This window comes from Trachemys scripta, chromosome 10 (genome assembly GCF_013100865.1).
Source record: "Trachemys scripta elegans isolate TJP31775 chromosome 10, CAS_Tse_1.0, whole genome shotgun sequence".
NCBI lineage: Eukaryota > Metazoa > Chordata > Testudines > Emydidae > Trachemys > Trachemys scripta.
Window position 1 is genome coordinate 71236965 of NC_048307.1, and position 22638 is coordinate 71259602.

At 50.0% G+C, this 22638-nt stretch overlaps 2 protein-coding genes across 3 annotated transcripts; both read right to left on the bottom strand.

Annotated features, from left to right (window-relative positions):
• Nucleotides 1–326: 326 nt before the first annotated feature.
• On the bottom strand, nucleotides 327–21693 carry ISG20 (interferon stimulated exonuclease gene 20). 2 transcript variants are annotated; one of them, XM_034784689.1, is made up of 4 exons: nucleotides 21652–21693; nucleotides 9258–9495; nucleotides 7236–7436; nucleotides 327–1764 (listed from the first exon to the last, which is right to left on the bottom strand). In XM_034784689.1, exons 2-4 carry the CDS (start codon nucleotides 9486–9488, stop codon nucleotides 1672–1674), a joined length of 525 nt encoding a protein of 174 aa, XP_034640580.1. In that variant the 5' UTR covers nucleotides 9489–9495; nucleotides 21652–21693; the 3' UTR covers nucleotides 327–1671. The 2 variants fall into 2 exon arrangements, with proteins under 2 accessions (XP_034640580.1, XP_034640579.1); XM_034784688.1 differs by lacking the exon at nucleotides 21652–21693 and adding an exon at nucleotides 10944–11119.
• Nucleotides 14911–21713, bottom strand: AEN (apoptosis enhancing nuclease). Its single transcript, XM_034784687.1, has 4 exons — nucleotides 21652–21713; nucleotides 20207–20993; nucleotides 19071–19271; nucleotides 14911–18447 (listed from the first exon to the last, which is right to left on the bottom strand). The coding sequence occupies exons 1-4, from the start codon at nucleotides 21711–21713 to the stop codon at nucleotides 18244–18246; spliced, it is 1254 nt and encodes a 417-aa protein (XP_034640578.1). The 3' UTR covers nucleotides 14911–18243.
• Between the last annotated feature and the right edge of the window lie 925 nt (nucleotides 21714–22638).

Genomic DNA, 22638 nt, shown 5'->3' on the forward strand with positions numbered 1-22638 from the left:
CAGATGCTAAGAGACAGTCCCTGTCCCCATGAGTTTACAATCTAAATATATAAAAGACAGACAAAAGATGGGAGAAAGAAAGTAGTAATGTATGGGTCAGACCCTCCCCTGGTGCAAAACTGTCATCGTTCCATGGACTACAATGAAATTATGATCATTTGCACCTTTGGAGGCTCTGTCCCTATCCATATGAACAATATACCAGATAATATCTATCAGTCTGGGTTCTTATACAGGGCCTGTCTGCACGCCCCTGCATCAATAAGGTCAAGAGGGGGACCAGTCAAAGGAGCAGAGAGGTTAAGATTTTGATTTTCACAGCATCTTTTATTTTTATTCAAAACATTGTGTTGCAATGCAAAGACCATGCGCTTCATTTATAGCAATAATCAGACTTCTATAGCATTTTGTGTCCAGAGACCTGAAAGCGTTTCACGAAGCTGGGCAAGCGGCATTATCCCTCCCTACCTCCCCTTTTACAGATGGGGAAGCTGTCGCAGGTATTATTTGGGCCAACATGGAACACTGTTTCAGTGGCAGAGCTGCGGATGAGAACTCAGTCACCTGACTCCCAGCCTCAGACCTCAGCTGCCCTGTTCTCAGGAGACATTTTTATACTTCTTTCAAAATACTCGCAAGACTCTTTAGCACTACATACTAGTCCCTATACCAGCCATTAAGGATCTCTAGCTTTTATTCCACATGGAGCCTAAGTTATGCATGTGGCCATATCAGAAGCTCTGGGGACCCATGGGTTGGTTGCCTCAAGCCTAATGCGATGGGTTCATTATCCATACCGAGCTTGTATTTCTACATGTATATCCAAGATGAGAGGCCACCAGGGGGTGATCAAAACCCCTCTGATTCTTGAGCATTATTGTGGTTGTTTTATATTGTAGAAAAAGGGTCATATCCCTGCAAAAGGGCAGCCCTCCCACTGTCGGCTCTACTCCCAGCTGTAGAAACAGCTGACCCAAGCCAGGCTTTCATGGCCTCTGCTACAGGCCCGGCTGCAGTGTTGACAATTGTTGAATGGTTTCTCATTTTTAAAAATCATTTAGTAAATGAAATGCAGATCCCTTTTATGAGTGCCACCTAGCCTATGTTAAAGTGACCCCATGTGTAGGGTGACCATATGTTCTGTATTGGCCAGGACAGTCTCTTTTTTTAAGCCATCCTGACTTTTTGGTTAAAGTGGGTATTTCTCCCATTTGCTCTTGCCAACTTGATCAGTTGGCAAGAGCAAATGGAACAAATGCCCACTTTTGTCAAAAAAGCGGAGTGTGGCACAGAGGAACGTGCAGGGGGGGGAAGGGGAGAGATGGGGACGTGCACCAACGCTAGCTCGTGCGGCAGGGGAGCAGGCAGGGCTCATGCGAGCAGCGACAGCCTCGTGTGGCAGACAGAGCTCAAATGAGCAGCAACCCCAGCCTTGAATGGGGACAGGGGCTCAAGCGACCACCTAGGGCCAGCCCCATAGGAGAGGGAGGCCCTTGGGCCAGCCCCGCGTGGTGTCCTGTTTTCCCCTTGGGAAATATGGTCACCCTACCCACGTGGGACATTTGCTCGGCCCATAAGATCATCACTGGACACGTTACTAGGAGCCCGTCCCATAACCTTCAGCGCAGCTGCACGTGTGAAACGACGAGACCGAGAGAAGCAAGAAGTCCCTTAAATGGATCCATCCCCTTTTGACCTGGCAAACTTGAAGAGCTCCATGGCCGACCTGGCGTCTTCCACAGAGGAGTGGCCCTCTCTGTCAGTCTGTAAAACAAAAGAAGGGCCCCAAGAGTGACGTAGTGCAAGCAAAACCAGCCTGGAAAGATCAAGGTCTCCAGATGGCCATTCCAGGCTTTACTGAGACAACGCTGCTGACAATGAGGTGCCCCTCAGCTGTGTGTCGTCTTTGGCTGAGGGATCACCGTGGCATCCAGGCACATACACAACCCAAGGGCAGTATTATATTGGATTGGGAGGGGTCCTCCTATCCTCTCTTCCCTTTGCACCAGGTACCTGCCCCCTGAATGGGAATTACACACATGCATCAAAGGGAGAGTAGAACTCATGGTGTCCAGCCGCTCCCCAAAGAGTGGAAAAATCCTGATATTCAGGACTGGGAGGGTGCTCGTTCTGATCACAAGGTGGGATAAAGGAAAGGGGCCTTCGATGCTGCAACATTCCCTGCAAGAACCCCGCACCCGTCTGAAACACCAACAGACCAGAGTGATTTTACTAAAGGAAAATACGGGGTGGGTGGAGATAATAGCCAGAAAGTATCCCAGTAGGAGTCTGTGTGCCCTTTAGTATGCAGAGTGTGGCCTTCTCGCCTGCTGGTCCCAGGCCCTCCCATCTGCTCGCCTTGGAGCCATCAGCTCCACACTTCTATTTTCCATGCTGGTTTCCAGGGAGGTTAACGCTGCCTGCACTGTATCATTTCTATAATGATACAATTCCAGGCAGAACCATTTCCAGGCAGAGATGCCTGAAGAGAAGGTGCCAGGCTGGGATTGCAAAATGGGGCTGGCTCTCAGCAAGCTCACGCCGGAGCTCAGCGCTCCAGCGTCTCCGCCACAATCTGTAGCGAGCACAGAAATGAGCTCCGTGATTAGCGCGTCAGCCCCATAATAACTCCTTTGCAGTCCCCAGAATGCATCACTCATTCGACAGCCAGGCCGAGTGACACTGTGATTATTTTATTACTGTGTTTATAAAGGTGCCAGTCAGTGCAGAGTTGGCTGTTGTTTCTGCCAAGAGCAGACATCCTGATGAGGCAGGGCAGGATTCCCCCCAGCTGTCCCCACAATAGCTTGATGCTACCCATGGCACAGTAGACACTTGCCTAAGAGTTGTGATTCCTGGGCCTAATTCCAGGGCCCAGCCCAACGGTTCTCCCAGATGTTCATAAACTCCATGGAGCTCCTCCCCAATATTTAATGCTCTTCTTCAGAGCGGTGGTGCCAAAACATGAACGAGGGGTTCTTTCCACAGCATTCCTCTGCCCTCAGTGAGATGTTAGCAAAATATTCTCCTCCTTCTCAGCACCATCAGTCCCTGCCCTACGCTCTCCAGCCCTGCACCTCTTCCCCCGCCATGCTTCCCCTCCCTGCTACATCTAGGTGGCTGCCAACGTCCGTTTTCACAGTGACAGCAGGGGCAGGTGCATTGTCCTACAGTCTCTGGCAGCGGGGCAGCTGGTGGGGAGTCAGGGGGACTGAGTCTCCCCCCACTCTGTACAGCAGCAGCTTGGCCCCTCTCCTCTCCTGCTCCTGAGTTGCATCCATGGTGCAGGACTACATGGGTCCCTCAGGACACAGGAGGGGAGCTCCCCTGGCAGCACTCAGGGGGCTGAACATCATAATGAGCAGAGCTGGCCGAGGCATTTTGGGGCTGGTCAGAAACAATTTGTGGTTGGCTGCCTCTGAACAGAACCAGTTTCTGCCTGTGACAATCACAGGCCAGTGCCCAGAGCCGGGCTGAGGATTGGGGGGGTGTTTTGCAGGCAAAGGATTGTTAGATCCTTCTTCTCCGGCTTAATGCTGCAGCGTGGAGCCGGCGTGTCTATTCCTTTCATTTGTAGTCATTGGTTTGCATCAGTTTAACATCAGTTGCATTTTCAAACCTCTGCACAAGGAAAAGGACTAGAAATTGTCGGTTTTAAGTTAAAACCGAGATTCTCCTGCACAGGGCCCAAAGGCAGCGCTATTAGCAAGGGTCGCCTGCCCCAGCTCATCCGTGCGATTACTTCTCATGAAGAGCGTCCCATACAATCGCTTCCAGGGCCTGGGGACAGGAATGCCAAGCAATCATTTGCTTATCCAAAAGGTGGCCACGACCTCCAGTGCAACCCCCAGACTGTTGCTGGGTGTTCTAATATTTGGTCCAGTTCCCACTTACTCCCAGGTTGATTCCACAACCACCAAGGGCTGTGTCTTGGACTTGCCCTGAGCTCCTACACCACCAAGGGCTGTGTCTTGGACATGCCCTGAGCTCCTACACCACCAAGGGCTGTGTCTTGGACTTGCCCTGAGCTCCTACAGGCCTGTGAACTCTCTCTTTCTCTGGGCATTTTCTGCCATCACAGTGTCATGTGGGCCTCGGCCTCATCCATCAGGCTGCACGTGTTCTGATCGAGAGTGGGCCTTTGGCTCAGAGAGATGCGTTTCTCCCACAGGGCCACGCAAGTTTCAGTGTTGTACCAAGACAGCTGCCAACCAGCTTTTGCTTCTTTTCTACACTGCCTGGAGACTTCTTCCTGTGCTGAGAAGAATGCATCAGTGGTTCTGACTCCATTATCCTGCATCTGTGAAGTCCCAAGTGCTCTCATCGACTTCAGTTCCTGATGTCCAAGGGAGCTGAGGGCACTCACTGCCTCCCAGGATTGGGCACTTTCTGAGGGGATCTTGCCATTTTCTCTTATCTGCAGACAGTCACGATGTTTAAGTGGCTTGTTTTCATTAGGGAAAGGCTGTTGCTAGGCCACACCAATCCCTCTCATTGGTGAAAATGGTGCCTTGCAACCAATCAGTGGGTCTTTGCTGGAGTTCACACACACCGGCAGCTGAAGCGCGAAGTGAGTGGCAGATGTGCCTATTCATTTTTAGCTCACACCTATTGCTCCTGCTAGCCAAGCAGGTTATTAAGGCCTCTGTGAGTTTAATTTTTAACTGACTGTAGGTTTGCAAATTTGCAATCCCAAGAGAAACAAGAAGGCGGCCGTTCACGTGGCGAAGGCAAAGGGATGAAACGCAGGACGCCTGGGTTCTAGCTCTGACTCTGCCACAGACTCCCCCTTTGTGGCCTTGGCCAAGCCACTTAATCTGTGCCTCTGTTCCCCATCTAGAAAGTGGGATTACAATCCTTTCTTCCTCGGTCTTGTCTAAATAGACAGTAAACTCTTCAGGGAAGGAACTGTCCTTCACTATGTGTTTGTACCTATCACAATGGAGCCTCTTGAGCAGGGGTGGGCAAACTACGGCCCGCAGGCTGGATCTGGCCTGCAAGCCATTTTAAGATGCCCTCAAGCTCCTGCTGGGGAGTGGGGTCTGGGGCTTGCCCTGCTCCAGCTGGGGCGCAGAGTCGAGGGCCGCTCCACGTGGCTCCCAAAAGCAGTGGCATGGCCCCGCTCCGGCTCCTATATGTAGGGGCAGTCAGGGGGCTCTACTCTGCATGCTGCCCCTGCCCCAAGCGCCGCCCCCGTAGCTCCCATTGGGCAGGCCGCAGTTCTGTGTAGGAGCTGGAGTGGGGACATGGCCACTGCTTCCAGGAGCTGCTTGAGGTAAGCGCCGCACGGAGCCTGCACCCTTGAGCCTCTCCCTGCACCCCAACCCCCTGCCCCACCCCTGATCCCCTCCCGCCCTCCGAACCCCTCCATCCCAGCCCTGAGCACCCTCCTGCACCCCAAACCCCTTGATCCCAGCCCTGAGCACCCTCCTGCACCCCAAACCCCTCATCCCCAGCCCCACCCCAGAGCCCACACCCCCAGCCAGAGCCCTTAACTCCCCCCTCCCCCCGCACCCTGAACTCCTCATTTCTGGCCCACCCTGGAGCCCGCACCCCCCCCTGCACCTCAGCCCCAATTTTGTGAGCATTCATGGCCGGCCACACAATTTCTATTCCCAGATGTGGCCATCGGGCCAAAAAGTTTGCTCACCCCTGACTAGGGGCTATTGTAATAGAAATAGCTCCCATTTCTAGTCTCGGGAATCTGGGGTTACCGCAAGGAGAGGTTTTCTTTATCCAGCCTTTTAAAGTTAGAACTGTGATAAAAAGAAAATCATATTGAGCATTGTGAAATACTCCAGATTCTCTCCTCACCATCTCCTACTGGAGGCCCCATACAAATAAAACGTTAACAGCTCCACAAGAGCTAGCGTTCACTTGGGTGCATCGGAAAATCCATAGCCCAGCACTTCCATCAGAGGACCAGGAGAGCCAGGGAATCAGAAGCAACAGGTGACTAGTGACAAATCCCGTGAGATGGGTTTCCCAGCTCAGAATCAGCACTTGTCTCCCTCAGCTGCTGCTGATGTTTCAGCCCCCCAAAGAATGATCTAGACACCTTGCAAAACAAGCAGAGACCTTGTCCCTGCCCCAGACAGGGTGCAGTCAGACATGCACAATGAGCGAAAGATGCAAACAGACAGAGGAGGTAAAAGGGAAAGGAAGCACAAGGGGAACAATAAAATCATGCAGTTACTCAGCAAGGCTCTGATCCTGCAGTGAGCTCTGCACAGACAGACCCCTGCACCAACCTGCAGCCTCACTGACTTTAATAATGGGCAAGTCCATAGACACAAGAGTGTGCAGGTGTAATAATGGGGCACCGCATAGGAGCGGAGCTCATTGCAGGACGGGGACGGAGGCACATGCATATCTTGATGGTTCCATTAACTTCCCCCACATCCAAGCGCCTGTGGGAGAGGGAAGGCTGCCAGGAATGTACATAAGGTCAGGGGGACGATCCATTATAGAATTCAAATTGCAAAGTGCCCCTCTATGAAAAATGGCTTTTAACAGAATTAAAGGGAAAAAAGCTTAATAAGAAAGATGTGAAAGCAGAGCTCAGCTGGAATTGTCACATGTGGCTCCGGGAATGGCTGTTGCTAGACAGAAGTAAATGTCTTTGTGCCACCTCACCTTCTCTCATTGGTTAAAATTCACTCCAATGATAGGCTTGTCAGTTACCTGCTACTGCCGCTGATTGAAAAGCTAATTTGACAAAAAAAAAATTTATAAGAGCCTTGAGTTCACATTGCTAGGATTCCTGGGCTCCTATTAGTCATTATTCAGGAGTATTTGGATGAAAGCCACTTATTTGCAAACCTTAAAAGTGACATGAAATTTAGCATAATGGATATTGGTCCAGACATTCACTACCTGTCATCCTCTTGCTTAAAAGTGTTCAGTCATCCAGTCAGGGAGCAGAAACACCACCATGTGACTTAGGTGATAGAACGATGCAGATAATAGCTAGTTGACGCAAACAGCGATTCACTGAAACTTAGGTGAATATTCACGAACATTCTGAGAAACTCCACACTAGCTCTTGAATGATTTGCTAAGCAGCAAAAGGGGCTACATTTGTAATGCCGTTCATAGCAAATACTCCAGCCTGCCATTCTGCTCCATCAGCCAGACTGGGTCCTCGGGAAACCACACCCCTTTCACCAGCTACAGCAGGGTCATCAGTAACAGCCCTCTCGACCCACTAGCCCTGGCGTGATTTTCCTCCTTACCTGAATGCTTTTCTTGAGCAGCTTTTCACAAAGGACCTTGAGGGAGACCCGCCTGGAGTTTCCCAGCCCGCTTTCCTTTCTCAGCAGCCGGTCATTGCACGTGTCATAGACTCGGTAGCGCCACATGTTTTCTTTCAGTGCTTCAAAGTCATGACGTAAATCGTGGCCAACCACCAGCTTGCGTCTCAAGATCTGTAAAATCTGGAAAAGGCGGCAGAGAAGCAACACTCACACCACGCAAAAGCCCCGAAGGCCAAGAGAAGCGTTGACAGTTGAGCCTTAGCTGTGTCATTATAGTCAAGATTTTCCCAAAGTCCAGGGACGGTTCAGAACCGGGGCTTTGGGCTTGTTAGAGACGAGGATAGGTGCAGCATGCACCCATCTCAAAGACTCGTGCTTGCCAAAGGCTTCTGACATTTTCTGTTTGCCTCACACAGAAACACATGCATTTAAGTGATATTTTCAGAAGCACTCATCACCCACAATTGGGCCCCGATTACCAAAAAGTGCTCAGCACTCGACAGCAACGAATGAGCGAAAACCCGGGCCCAGTTGTGGGTGCTGGGCCCTTTGGAAAATCTGTGCCTTCTAGTAGATATGATACTCAAGACAATTGTAAATCTGAACATCACCTACGCTGAGGTATTTTAATGTGCAGCACTTTAGAAATGTTCTTTCAATTCCATTTCTTTAGCGTGTGGTATTTTATCATTATTTCTGCATTACTTATTTTGCTTAATGTTTTCCCTTTCTTGTCGGCATCTTATTTAAATGCAGCATCAGTCAGAGGGTCTGTAAGTGCTCATATCCATAAGACTCTGTTTGTAGCTTCCTCTATTCTCAGCTTTGGCTTCCACACTACTGGGTGAAAATAATTTCCATGACCAGCGTGGGTCTAGAGTAGTGGTTTTCAACGTGGGGTCTGCAGACTATGTCTAAGATTTCCAAAGGGGTTGCAACTTCATTCAAATTTTTTTTTAGAGATCCACAATGAAAAAAGGTTGAAAATCACTGGTCTAGAGTCTTACTTCAATGTCAACCAGCATTAGGAACTGTCTTTTTGTTCTACGTTTGTACAGAGCCTAGCACACACTTCATCCATGACTAGGGCTCCCAGGTGCTACTAGAATACAAATTTATAATTGTCATCATCAACAGGTAGGATAAGGATAACCAATCGGATCACGGGTTTGCTCTGTGAGGGAGGAGCTCTAATTTTGATAAAAATACCTTGTATGCCTTAAACATTGAAAATCAAAATCTTTCCATGAAAAATATCAATGCCTTAGTGATGGAAAGTCATTACCGGCTGATGGCAGTTTGGGAACCCACATGCAATGAGTCTGGTGGTGTATGACTTGCAGTCTCTGTTCCAGGGTGAGCCAAGACTGGAATGTAGGGAGAGGATTGGCAATTGAGGAAGGCTGCTTGCCTAGCCTGGAGTTCTACAGAGTGTTATCAGTCCCTCATCCACAAAGACAGCACATTCACCTACCTTCGTTTACTGGGAGCATTTTCTTTCACGTGCTCCCTGTTCCTTTGCTCCATTTATCTATTTTTAATCTCTTTTGGATCAGGATCCCATTTTAACTGAACTAATGGAAACACAAGCCACCTTGCTGGCAGCTTTGGCAGTGACCCTAGACAAGTAAATAACCCACAAATCACTGCCACCACGATTATTCTCTCATTAGCTTTTCTACAGCAGCGACAAGAGAGTATGTGGCAGCCAGCATCAGATCCCGTTGACATAGTTACTGTACAAACTGGATAAACATGTGCTCAAACTGGTCGGTCTGCCTCACCACCCCACCAGCTAGGCCCAACCTTTTAGTTTTCTAGCTGAAATCTATATCTCTGGGGGGGTGCTCAGTGACGCATTGACACATGCACCGGACGATGAATCTAGAGCCAGGCCGTGGTGCCAGTTCAGGGGCAGAACTCAGAGAGGAATGCCACTCTCTGCCCAACAAGAAGGCCAAGTGTTTTATTTGGACAAGGCTGGATTGTGATTCCTCTTACCTGTTCCCGGGCTACCCTGAATGGTGTGGCTCCTTCCATGTCCACTGGGCGAACTCCACTCACAGAGGTCCTGAAAGCGGTTATAACACCCTCTGGTCGGATGAATTGGTCATAGACCACGTTGCCATAGTAATCTACAATGCTGCAACGGGCCAATCCATTTTCCGTTCCGAATGGTCCCATGCCCACCATCTCGCAGTCCAGGGCCACGATGTCAGAAGGCTCCACCATCTTCAGCCTGGTTTAAAGATTACACAAAACAGCACATGCAATAAATGTAAGCAGACTGGGTGTGGATGTGTGTGTGTGTTACAGTGAGCGTGAGAGAGCGTGAATGTGCTTCAATCCCTTAGACAACACCCAAGGCATTGCAGGAGCTCTTTGTAAAACCACAGTGATGGTTCCACACCCCTCTAGAATCACGTGCAGCAAAAATCATCATTTCATTCTGCCAGAAAGACCCTGTCTCTCCCCCAGGTCGGAAACACCAGCACTTTTCAGACAAGACACTCCCCACTATATAACCCTTTTTCAGCAGCAAGGTAACTGTCTGAGGGAGAATCTTTTTCTATGGGGTCACCCCAAATGAACACTGTCCCCACCACCCACACAGTTGCAGCACATTCCCTGACCCCCATGCAGATCATTTATATCAGTGGTCCCCAAACTGTGAGGGATGCCCCCCAAACGGGTGCAGAGGAATGTTTGGGGGGGGGGGGGGAGAGCACGTGGCAGGACCCGGGCCAGCACCATAAGGGGCAGGGAGGAAGCGCCACCCAGCCCTGCTCCGCCCACAGCTCCCCTCTGCCCAAAGCCCAGCTCCGATCCCTGCTTTGCCCCCAGCCCTGCCTTCATTCCCTCTCCGTGCCCAGGCCAGCTCTGCTTCTTGTCCCAGTTCCTCCCCCATCCCCAGTTCGGCCCCCTCTCTCACCACCAGCGGTTGGTCCAATAACAGACATTACCTCACCCACCTTGTCTCTAACGTCCTGGGACTGACACAGCTACACCGGCACTGCCAATGCACTAATCCTGGTTTGTAACCCTGCCTCGGCCCATCCCAGCCTGTGGAGGTAGCCTGAGCTTTGTGGGGGAGCGGAGACTCCTTTGCTAGAGGGCCCTTGGCAGAGGAGGGTGGAGGTTGAGTGAGGGAAAGAATGGCACGCTAAAGGCAGCCCGCTGCCATCGGGAATGAGGACCTTTGGCACGGTGGAAATGCTGCGGGGTTTCAGCGAGAGGCTGCATGGTGCCATCGCCCGCCTGGCAGGCCTTGTGCCTCCAACAGGTTGCTCACACTGCCCACTCCTCCACTATAACACACTGTGACATCCCTCCACCGCTTTCTCTTATGGACAGACCTTAAACAGCCTCCTTCCCTCCTAAATTAGTTGTATTATAGTAGCACCGAGGAGCCCTAGTCATGAGGACCCCATTGTGCTAGGCTCTGTACACAGAACAAAAAGACAGTCCCTAATGCTGGTTGACCTTGAAATCCTGTCCACATGAAAAATGGCCCTGCTGTCCCGGAGTTGAGCAAAGTGTCCCATAGCCTCTCAGAGCAGCTGGAAGTCTGGGCACAGCTTAGTTCTAACCAATGCATATTTAGCATTTTTAGGGTAAGCAAAGTTTCTGCTTAAAAACAGTTAAATATATGCAATCTGGATAGGAACAAATGCAAAAAGGCCCCACCTGTGAGAGTCAGTGCAGCCAGTCTCCCAGGAAACAAAGGTTTCAATCAGCTAAAGTGTCAGATACACTTGTTTCTAGTTGACTCCTTCCCACTCCACTACTCTGCTGCACTGCAGACACTGGTTGCTTGGGGATTTTTACAAGAGCAAAGATCGTACAGGTTAGAAATGGGAACACCCTGTTAGCTGATCTTATCTATACCCAAGCAGGGGCCAGGGCAGAATTATTTGCCACAGGCGGTTCCCCCGGGTGTTGTTCAGTTCAGACAACAACCTTGTGAGTGGAGCATTCAAGAGACCAGCAGATTGTTTATTGAACCTTGTACAAACAGAGGGAGACACACTGCCTGCCCCAAGGAGTTTATAACCTACATAGGGCCAGCCTTATCTATGCTACTTTAAGCATTGTTGCCAGCTCTCTCAATTATTGGTACTTAAAGATCCCGCTCCTGGAAGCAAGTGAGTATGTGAAAATCTCAGCTTTCACTACAAAAAGTTATTAGCTTTCCTGGTTGTGGAGAAGGGTCTCCTTTTGAAGCCGAAGCACGCTCCGAAGGCTCAAAACCACAAGGCAAACAAAAATAACCCCCATTTCAAAAAATTGTAACATTTTTAAAGCCAGTTCCACGATCTGGGGGGGCCTGACTCCTGGTTTTTGAATTTGGGGAGCTGGCAGTGCCACCGATGAGTTAATACACGCTAGCTCGGGCCAGCCCAGAGGCTCGTTATCTCAAGGTGAAGCGCGTCATGCTGGCACTTTGTATCTGTGTGCTGTGCCTCTTTATTGAAAGAGGGAGGCACAGCTGCAAGCCTCACTGTAGAGCTCCACGGGGTGCTGGCCATGACTTAAATCTCCCCCAATTGAAACTCTGCTATCTGTTGCCAGATGAATTAGAGACCCTGTAATTTCCCAGAGAATCTCTCTCTTCCAGCCCTGGTCTAATTATGCCCAGGTGGAGCCAAGAGCAAGTTGCTAGGGAGACTATGTGCTCACCAACTTGTTACCTGGCTACCTGCCTGCACTCTCTCCTGCAGCAGCTACTCTCTGCCTGCAATCTCTCTCTCACGCACATAGCGACCCTGTGATCCGCATAAGCAAACAGTTTGGGTGAGATCCTGGCCATAGTGAAGTTCATGGCAAGACTCCCATTGACTTCAATGGGGCAAGGACTTCACGGGTAGTCACTTTAAAGCAGAAAAGAGTCCAATCTTCTGAAGACTCACAAGATAATGCCATTTCCAATCAGCCTACTCTGCCCACCGCATCTGTTGTACCCTCCATTCCCCCTCCCCAACCTCATTTATTGTGTATTTGCACTTTCCCTCCTTGTAGCAAATAGGTTGCAATTAGCATGAGGAGGTGAAATCAGAACAGGTTTAAAGATAAATCCTCTCCACAGTCCCTCTTGGAAAAGAACACAAATATAAGTGATGAGCAAATCACCAAGTTTGAAACTAGCTACATCTCTCCTGCATGCACCTGGGTGATAACATGGCACCTTTTAGTGCATCAACAGGACAGCCTGTTGGTTGAGGCTCCTAACACCCTTGGAGTCCTGCGGTTAATGGTCATTGATTTAACTGACACACTAAACTTCCACGTCAAACCAAAGGCAGACACCTACTCAGTGTATTAACTTTGGCAACAGTGGTTACCTTAGCATGCCAAAAACATTGAAACTGAAGTTTGAGTTAACAAATTTTAAAGGAAAACTGCAATGGAGTATTAACCATTTTCCATCCCCATGATGCAATGTAAAATATAGTTAAATCACTAGGATGTCTTTAAAACATCTGAGCTGTTTATTAAAAAGTGAAATAATGGAGGTAGCAGCACCAGCTCAAGGCTGGTGACCTGTACTAAGAAAGGAACTCAAGAACCACAGCCAGAGCAGCAGATCTTCACAGCTCTTTTTAGACACATTCTGTAAGATTTTTGAGGGTTTTCTGAGTCTCCAGGCTCCCTCTGAATCTTCTGTAGCCAGAGAAGAAAAGTTGGAGGTCGGTGCAGGGTGCATGGCACTGCAGCTCAGATCTTTCTGTCTTGAGAGATCCGTGTTGTAGGGATTTTTAAGGCATCTAACACCATGTGCCAGGTAAAGTACTCCAAAAAATGTCTGAAAGTAGCCCTTTTTCCTGATGCTGAGTTGTCTGCAAACAGTTTGGTAAATGTATACATGCTAGTCTGTCATGTTACAGACTATTTCAGTTTGTGAATAACCTGCTGCAGGCTATTTCTTTCAACTATCTCCGATTAGTCACAATTAGTGATGGGTAACTGGTCACCTCAATCATATGGCAGTGTTTGCACTCTCTGATTGGAGCAAGCACTTCTGGCTTGAACAGTGAATTCTTGGATTGACATACACATCCCTTTGTTGATGTGCAAACACAGGTATTTGCACAAAGAGGAGCTGTTTCCCTCCCGTTTCTGTGAACAAAAATCTATTTGCACAAGTGTTTGTGGCAAAGTGAACAAAACCCCCATAACCTGTCACTCCACACCACTGTTCAGATAGTCACAAATCCTGTTTTGCAACATTACCCCCCCCCTTCTCATTTTTGTGTTTTTCATAGTGGAATTATCATTTTGATAGCATCCTGCAGGACTCATAATGGTTCCCAATTCATATAAATAGAGATCTTGAAATATTTGCAGGTATTTATAGCTGAAGCACTGAGCCTGCCTCGTTCACCTTCCATATTCTGATTTAAGTTCAGTTTTCGGCACTAATCTAATGCTGTCATCAAAATGACTTCAGTTTTCCTTTAAGCAAAGCATTTTTCTGGTAGATGGGAAGGGCAGGCAAAGATGCAGCTTCATTCAGAACACCAACCATAGTGTATTTTAAGTAAAATTATCCTACCAAATATGTATGACTCACATAATGATTAGCTTTGGGGAAATAAGGCTGAGCAAGCCTCCTGCCCCTTGCAAAACTCACTTCATTCTTATGACATGCAATCAAAGCAGTTTGTTTTGTTTTATGAGCATCACTGGCAGTGATTCTGGCAAGATGCTCCTTCTCTTTAAAGCACGAGTGTGATTTGTGAAAGCCAGCTTCAGTCTGCAAGGTGAAGAAGGCCAGGCTAGGGTGTGGGAAGCACTTCCTCCCAGAATAGGTGTGGATGGAGTCTCTTTAAACACCTTTTATTGGTTTGTCCTGTCCTTGAGGTAGAACAGCTGAAAATACTTAGCACTTCTTGGGCCCTTCTCATCTTCAGAACATGCAATAGCTCGGAAACAGGAGGCCACCAGGCATTGCAAAGGCTGGGATATTTCTACTATAGACGCTCCCCGGGTTACGCAAACCTGACTTATGGAAATCCGCACTTACAGAAAAAGGGTTAGGGGATTTTTTTTTTTTTTTTTTTTTGCATAATTGACATTCCCAACTTATGCAAGGTGTTCTGGAATAGAACGCTTGCGTAAGTCAGGGAGCGTCTGTATACACTCACGCTCCTGTAGCTCGGGGGTGAGGGTGTCACACCGCACCAAGGAGTGGAAAGCCACAGTAAACACAGGAATGTGCGACTGTAAAACCAGGCACTGGCAAGTGTAGGATCTGAACCTAAATTGATTCATTTGTTCTGACCCGACTCGATGTCAAGGTGCTGGTGTTCCTTTAACAATCGGAAGCACCAAGCTTTAGATGTCACCATCTTTAACTAACAGGAGTCACCATTGCTGCTTCTCAGTAATTGAGAAGTACCAGATATAGGGCAACTTTCCCTGTTGTGGCCCAATCAGAAGATCCTTCAACAGCTGATACTACTGCTCATGGTCTCTCTCTCCCTCCCCCTTATAATGTCTGAGGCAGAGGAATATACCAGGAACTAATTGTATTGCATCTTTTATGGCTGTGGCCAAGAAACTGGTGGACAATGGGATCCTCTCCCAAGAAAGCTTGAGAAAATACATTTATTTGGTGTACTCTTACCTTCTAAAGGGGGGAAATCCATTGTAAAGTTGTCTTGAGGATAGTCAGGTCCTAGGTGTTTGGGATGGGGCATATACCAAGCAGCACGCAGAGCAGATGAGCTCAGAGGCAGGGAATTCCCTCCCCAGAGGCCCCCCTTTGAATAGCATTTTAAATTAAGGTTTCTATTGATTTGGTCCCTACATAGAAAGTGATGTGTTTTAAGAGAACTGTTTGCAGTCAGTTTTTACATTCTATGCACATCAGGCAGTGCCTGGATTGGTGACTGTCAAATGCTCTGAAATCTCACTCCTCACCCCAGCCTGGCCCAATCAAGACAAAACACAGGTTTTCACCAGTAATTTCAGTTTGACAAATATATTATATAAATATTTCATTTTAAACCTCTAGCATTAAACTACACACTTTACGCTCTTTCTAGAGAGAGATACAGAGTTGAGACTCTGGGTTTTGTTTGTTCACCACAACCCTGGTGCCGGGAGCTCCTCACTCAAGAGGCTATGAAGTTGGGTTCTGAATTTCTCCCAGTTTTATTGTTGCAGTGGGACCACTTTAAACCACCATGGTGTGAAGTGAATGAAGGAAACCTCACACTGTCTCAGCCTGTGAGACTGCACATCAGGAAGACCATAGTGCCGCACTTTCATTAGGAGCAGCCTCAAAGCCAAGGCTAGCATCTTTTTTCCTACTGGTCAGCGTAGACTGTGGGGACAAGCATGAAACTGGCAGGAAGACCCCCACAGCTGGACCATCTGCTTTCTCCTTGGCCTGTTACTACAGAAAGTATATACAGGCACGCTTCTCTTCAAACACAGCATCGCTGAGCAGAAAGGAGAGTGAGCCGAGGCAAGGTGGCTGGTTCCCACCCTATATATTCACACTGCCCCAGAAGGAGACAAAACCAGTGACAGAAGAACAAAGGAAGCCATCAGCCACAGAGCAATCTACCACAGCTGAATGGTTAAAAGTATGTAAGACCTATGGTCATCCTGGTACCCCTTCCTCTTCCCACAAATTCTATCTCCCCCGAAACAATTAAACATTTAGGGGGAGGAGAACAAAAGTCAAGTTCTCTTAGCATAGCGCAGTCTCAACACCATGGCTGTCACTGGCCCCCACAGGTTATGGTATGAACTGGCCTTAGGCTATTGCATATAGACAGAGCTTTCTGACTAGCAATGGCTCACTAAAAGCCAGTTAACTACACAACGCTGGCTTATTTCTATGCGCGAGTTTCATCTGTAACAGTCATAGAGCACCAGGCAAAGCAGTTCCACAATCATTGCACTTGGAGATAGTTAAAGTTACTCAGCCTTGTGCATAACACAACCACCTGAGGCAGGTTAGAATGGAGGTAAATGCATTGCCTGGGATTTCCTGGTGGTTAATTCAGAGTCCTCACCAGGGAGACTCTAGTTCAGCCAGAAAAACATTTAGCCTTTTAAACCGTACAGCTGATTGCGATCACAGAAATCAGATTTGAAGCATTTCCCACTCCTTTGATCCTTTCACTCAACCCATGAAGAGGCAGTGATGCAGGCTCAAAGCTCAGTGGTATGCATACAAAGGTCATATAAAACTTAAAAACATAGGCACATGAAGGAAGGTTGGGGCAGAGGGGAGTGCATGTCACAATTCTATACAGCAGCATGGCATTAACCTTTGTTAGAACCTACTGGGTGGATATCCCACTGCATCATTTCAAAGTGCAGTTGTCCATTAACTCAGAACCAAAATTGATAGGCAGGGTCAGCCCTGCCCTGCATGGTCCCAACTCTGCATGATGTACATATTCTGCAAGGAGTGGAACATTTCCCCCTGGAAAGTGGAGTTTGCAGCTTTCCCCCTCTGTGGGAGGACATAAGGAGAGCTTCCCCTCTCCCAGCTCCAAATCTATTAGATGCCCCCTAGCCAAGGAAGATCCCAAAGGCAACACACACAGACTGTGGTGGAGCCCCATAATTGCTTTGAATTTAAAGTCCCAGAGTTTCAAACAGAGCAGAAGGATGGGACAAGACAACATTGCAATCACACATCCATCCTGTTAAAGTGCAGTGGGACATAAGGGGCAGCCTAGAGAAATTATCCTTATATCTGTCCAGGTGATTTACATCGGATATAACCAGCACAGGAGCATGGGTGGCAAGTACTGAAAGGAGCCAGGCATGTCACCGATTTTAATCCAGGAGCCCCAAGCTGTGCAAAGAGGGGCCAAGTCTTGCTTTCTGTCAAGTCAAACCCACTGCAAAGTTGCCTAAAAAGCAGGACATTGCATTTCATCCCAACTTGGATCTCCGGGCCCCATTATTTGTTGCTTTATAGCCCTGGGTAGCCCATGTAAGTGACAGCAGCCCTGTGCGCTAATCGAGAGTCAGGCAGCCCATGCCGTCCCAGGAGTCTGGGGAGCATAAAAATGGTTTAGTGCCACCTTCGTCTCCTTCCAGTCTTGCACTCGGGACTGAAATGGAACAACTGGGAATTAGGGCCTAAAGGTCATGGGCCCAAACCCAAATAGCTGCACTGACATTTTCTAGTCCCCTGGGCTTGAGTAGACTTAACACAGGCCAGCCACATGGGTTTTATTGCAGTGTAGAAACACCTCGTGTCATCTCTGTTGCAGAACTAGGAGCTCCCACAGCCCAGCAACGTCAGCCACATTTTGACCCGGACGTTGAGAAACAAGTGTAATCACATTTCCTTTGCCTTAGGTGTAAGGGCCTTTTGGCAGGGCTCTAAAGAGATAAACAGCTGCCTGCAACCTTCCAGGCAAATTAATCTGTGGTGGGAAGTAGGGAGCAAAGTCCCACAACTTCTCTTTAGTTAACAGCACTCCATGCCATTGGAGGGTCTGCACCTGCTGCTCTCCTACCCCTCCCTCTTTCTGTATCTACTACACAACCAAGACTCCCCAGGTCATGCTCTGCAGTGTAATTGATGGCCACCAGGGCACCAATGCAGGCTCCATAGCAGCCAAAGAAAGGCACATTTCATCTTAGTTCTCTCTAGTGTTCAAACAAGGGAAGGGTATCATAGGGCACTGGCAAGTGAGAATGTGGGGGTGGTGGGGGGAAGGGAGGTTAATTTCCCTCTCTTACGAACACTCAAGTTAACGAAGCTGAAAGTCTTATTTTCTCATCCTACATTTGCTTTTTGTGCAGCTTGGGCCACGCAGTTGGATTGACCAGTGTCGTTTTCAGGCTCTCATGCACCACCACCAAGCTGCAATGTTGGGGGAGCAAACCCTGAGGGGGAAAAAGATTAAATAGGAACGAACAGCTGATCTCAGTTTAAAAGCTGAAGGCGTGAAAATGTCTGTATTGGGAGGGGAAACCCTCAAAGAGAAGATGGAGACTGAGCATTTCATTTGCAGTCTATATTCAGGTCCTTAGGCCAGTACTGGTCCTCCATGTAGTGGTCACTGTCTGTGCAGCTGTCCGTAGGAGTGCGAGGGGGACTGGAGGGGTGGCTGCTGGCAAGCTCCTGCTCCCACTGGACCTCCACCAGTCTGTAAAGCTCCATGGAAGTCCGAGCATCCTCCACCGACGAGTGTCCCTTCTGGCCAACCTGAGGGCAAAGAGAAAAGGCCACGCTAGAGCGGAGGGCTAGTGAAGGCCCCAGAGCCAAGCTCCCAACAAAACTTGCTGTTGCTCCAGTGGATAAACGGTGTTGGAATCAGTTCCTGTTGGGCTTCGAACACACCAAGGCCTCCATCTTGCAATCAGATCCGCACATCGGTCTGTTTGAAGTAATTTCTGGGCCCCCCCATCACCGCAGTATCTGTGGCCCAGAGGTATTGAAGTCAAGGGGAGCTAGATGCCTAAATACCTCTGAGCATTTGGGCCTGAACACCTCAAAATCTTTAATGGATTTACCCTCCCACCACAGTGGTGCAGGGCAGTGCTATCACCCCCTTTGTACAGATGGGGAACAGAGGTTCTCAGAGACTAAATGACTTGCCCAAGGTCACATAAGTCTGTGATGAAGCAGTGAGAGACCTGGGTTCAAGTCACTTCCCAGCTTGTACCCTAACCACTAGACCATCCTGCCTCTCACATGCAGACTCTTATGCCCACATGGTCTCCTATCGGGTCTGCCCACACAGATCCAATTGCAGCCTTAACCCCTTCACTGCTGAGATGGTTAAGAACTCCCCAGATCCTGTTTTCCATTCCCAGGAGGCCCCTTACCTGAATCCTTTTGTGGAGCAGCTGCCTTGCCAGGCTCTTGAGAGAGGCACTGACTTTCACAGGGAGTCCTGCCTTCCGGTTCAGCAAAGGGATTCGACTGGTGTCTCGAGTCCGGCTTCTGGGGTGAAAATATTTCAGGGCTCGGAAGTCATTGTGGATGGCATGTCCCACCACAATCTTGTCTTTCAAGATCTTCAGGATCTGGAAGTGTCAGAGGTGGTTAGTTGGGCATCACAGCAGGAGTAAAAGAGGGATTTAGAAGTCCTTCCTTGCACTGATTTTGGTTTCTCCCACTCTATCTAACCCCACAACTAGTCATACCTCTCTGATGTCACAGATCCCAACTGCCCAGTGAGAGCTATCCAATCACAATCAAGGAAGAGGCAGGGCTACATTTCCCAGAGAAGGCCAGTTCCAAAGCATCCTCTGGTTTCAGGGCAGGCTGGAAATTTGGGGAAGGGGGAGAAAAGTTGGGGGGAAAGACGCACAGAGATACAGAATCTCTCACCTCAAAGCTGACAAAGCCAGCTTCAGAGCAAGGATTAGAAAGTAGGAGTTCCTGGCTCCTAGTCCTACATTCATGTCTCTAGACCAGGGGTCGGCAACCTTTGGCCCGCGGCTCGCCAGGGTAAGCACCCTGGCAGGCCGGGCCAGTGTGTTTACCTGCCACGTCTGCAGGTTCAGCTGATCGTGGCTCCCACTGGCCACGGTTCGCCGCTCCAGGCCAATGGGGGCATCGGGAAGTGGCGCAGGCCGAGGGATGTGCTGGCCACGCTTCCTGCAGCCCCCACTGACCTGGGACGGCAAATCGTGGCCAGTGGGAGCCGCGATCGGCCAAACCTACGGACGCGGCAGGTAAACAAACCAGCCCAGCCCACCAGGGTGCTTACCCTGGTGAGCCACATGCCAAAGGTTGCCGACCCCTGCTCTTAGACCATGCTGCTTTTCTAATATCTCCTGGGAAAGTCTGGAAGGAAGGGGGTGCGGGGGGCAGGTGACAGACTCTGGTTGTTCTAAGACCCACTGGCTGTTCTAACAGCGACAGCAGAGCAGTGCATAGACAGCTGCCCAAAGAGGGGATAAAACCTAGCCCTTGTTCAGACTGTACAGATACACACACCACACCTCTTGTTTACCTCTCTCTGTGCAGCACTGAACGGGGTAGCGTTCTGCATGTGTTGCCTGGTGATCCCACTCCAGCGAGTCCTGTAGTCCACGATGGGAAGCTCTGGCCGGATATATTTGTCATAGATTACATCTCCATTGTAGTTCACCACCGTGCATCGCGCCAGCTCACTCAGCTTCCCGCCAGGGCCTGTGCCCACCATCTCACAGTCAATGGCCACGCATTTCCCAGGTCTCTGCAGTGAGCGGGACAAGGAGGGTCTGCCTGAGTTGGAACTGCCAGGCAAAGGTAACCTGCTCTCTGAGTCTTGGGAAAGTGAAAAAGAGCATTGCCCAGCTGTGTCCTCCGGAGAGACTGGCAGAGCCTGCAACAGAGCCCGCTTGAGCTTTACATGGACTTTCCCCACAGACTGATTATTCATGAGAGATACATCCTCACTGGCTGGCTGGCCACATCTGCTGGCTTCCCTGCTTAACAGGCCCTCTTTGGATGGCGTGAATGCCATTGGCTCAGTCCTGTGTCCCAATTTGGGTCTCAACAGCCCCCTTTGCTCCAGCAGAGCCCTGCGCTCCATAAACCGCTGGTGCTTCCGGCTTTTCTTTTTATTCTGGCTCTGCAGAAAGCCACGATCTTCCACATCTGCTCTGCGAGCCAGGTGGGCTTTGGGGCGAGGACAGCACAGATCCCATCTGGTGTTGGAGTACCCGAGAAACCGGCCATCGGCCCCCTTCTGCCTCACCTCACAGGCCTTCACTGTGCTCACAACACCTGGCGTTAGACCCTGGCCAGAAGGCATCCTGCCAAAGATACCCACAACACAGGGTTAGTCAGTGCCTGGTAAGTAGAGATGCTCCTCGCCTGGATTTGAGAGGGCTTATCCCATTCCCACAGGTGAGTGGAGACAGCACATGATGTGCCCACCTGGGGTTTATCACATGCAGCCCTGTTGTAGCCATGTCAGTCCCAGGGTATCAGAGAGACAAGGTAGGTGAGGTAATATCTTTTACTGTACCAACCTCTGTGGGTGACAGAGATAAGCTTACGAGCTACGCAGAGTTCTTCTTCGGGTCACAGGGTTTACCATAGCTGGTCACTCAGTCAGGCCTTGTTAGGACAGGGCGGGGCCCGTGGTTCAGAGCCTGCAGCAGTCATAAAGAGGGCCGGGGGGGGGGGGGGCAGCATCACCCCAGGCATAGTGGAGTGATACGGCCACAAGACGGTAAGGGGTGGGGGGAGAAGTTAGCACGACCATGGCTGGCGCTTATCCCAAGCCCACTAGGTTGGCTCTGCGGAGCCAGCTCTACCTTGGGCAGGGGCCTGGGACGGAAGGACTAAAACAGGAATAGCAGGAGAGATCATTTGCTTACAAGCCCCTCGGCCCCCTCCTTCTGCCCAGTCCACCCGACTGGGGCGCCCCCCGCTCCCTGTCCCCGGCCGGACCCCCGCGTCTCTTACCCAGCGAGCCGGCTCCCCACACGTGGCTTTCCCGGAAGCAGCTGCTGCAATGGCTCCCACATGCCCGGGCAAGTCCTGCCGCCACGCTCCGCCCCCCCCCCCCCCCCCGCCGCCTATTGGCTCAGCGGGCACGGGGCAGGATGCGATTTGCATGAAGGGGCGGGGCCGGCCTATTTGCGCCTTCCCAAGTTGTTTCCCAGTGCGTGGAGCCGGTTCCCCGAGCGCCTTTCCCCGGGGTTCCGGGCGCCTGTTTCGGGCAAGGGCTCCAGTTGGATCGGAGCGTTCGGGACCCTGCAGAGGCGGCAGCCCCTTGGGTCTGGGGTCCCTGCCCACCTGCAGGCAAGGTCCTGGCCGGGAGAGGGGGTGGGTGGCCGGCCGGGTTATATTGCCCCATACACACTGCTGCACCTCCGGTAGGGTGACCAGACAGCAAGTGTGAAAAATCAGGACAGGGGGTGGGGGGTAATAGGATCCTATATAAGAAAAAGACCCCAAAATCGGGACTGTCCCTATAAAATTGAGACATCAGGTCACTCTAACCTCCGGGAATAGGAGAGACCTCGATTCTCCTGCAAATTCTCCCGCACGCAAAAGCCTGGGCTCGTTGCCCCTTGGGGCGCACTGATTTTAGGGCTCTCATTGATCCTTGTGGCATAGTGAAGCTGTGGGGAGAGCAGAAAGCAGATGTTTTAGCCCCCCGGGGTTAATTGGGAGCCTATAAAGCTGGACAGCTGGCAGCAAGTACTGAGCACCCCCACAGAATTCCCAGGACAGCCACCTCTAAAAATGGATGATCCTGGGAAACCCTGGACAGGTGGCAATCCTAGTACTTCCTGCACAAACACAGAATAAAATGTGGGACCCTGGCCCAACGAGCTTGCACTTTTGTTTCTACATGAGGTATAAAATTAATGTGGATTTAAACTGATGTCGTCCTACTGGTGTAACACACACATGCAAACTCTTAGTCCAGTAGTCCAGCACATT

Coding starts and splice junctions, on each gene's coding strand:
- ISG20 (XM_034784689.1), bottom strand. CDS start 9,488: ATGGTGGAGCCTTCTGACATCGTGGCCCTGGACTGCGAGATGGTGGGC. Junction 7,437..9,257: donor TCAGGGTAGCCCGGGAACAG/GTAAGAGGAATC, acceptor CGCCTTTTCCAG/ATTTTACAGATCTTGAGACG. Junction 1,765..7,235: donor TGCTCAAGAAAAGCATTCAG/GTAAGGAGGAAA, acceptor TTTGTTTTACAG/ACTGACAGAGAGGGCCACTC.
- AEN (XM_034784687.1), bottom strand. CDS start 21,713: ATGTGGGAGCCATTGCAGCAGCTGCTTCCGGGAAAGCCACGTGTGGGG. Junction 20,994..21,651: donor GTGGGGAGCCGGCTCGCTGG/GTAAGAGACGCG, acceptor TATCTTTGGCAG/GATGCCTTCTGGCCAGGGTC. Junction 18,448..19,070: donor TGCTCCACAAAAGGATTCAG/GTAAGGGGCCTC, acceptor CTTTGCCCTCAG/GTTGGCCAGAAGGGACACTC.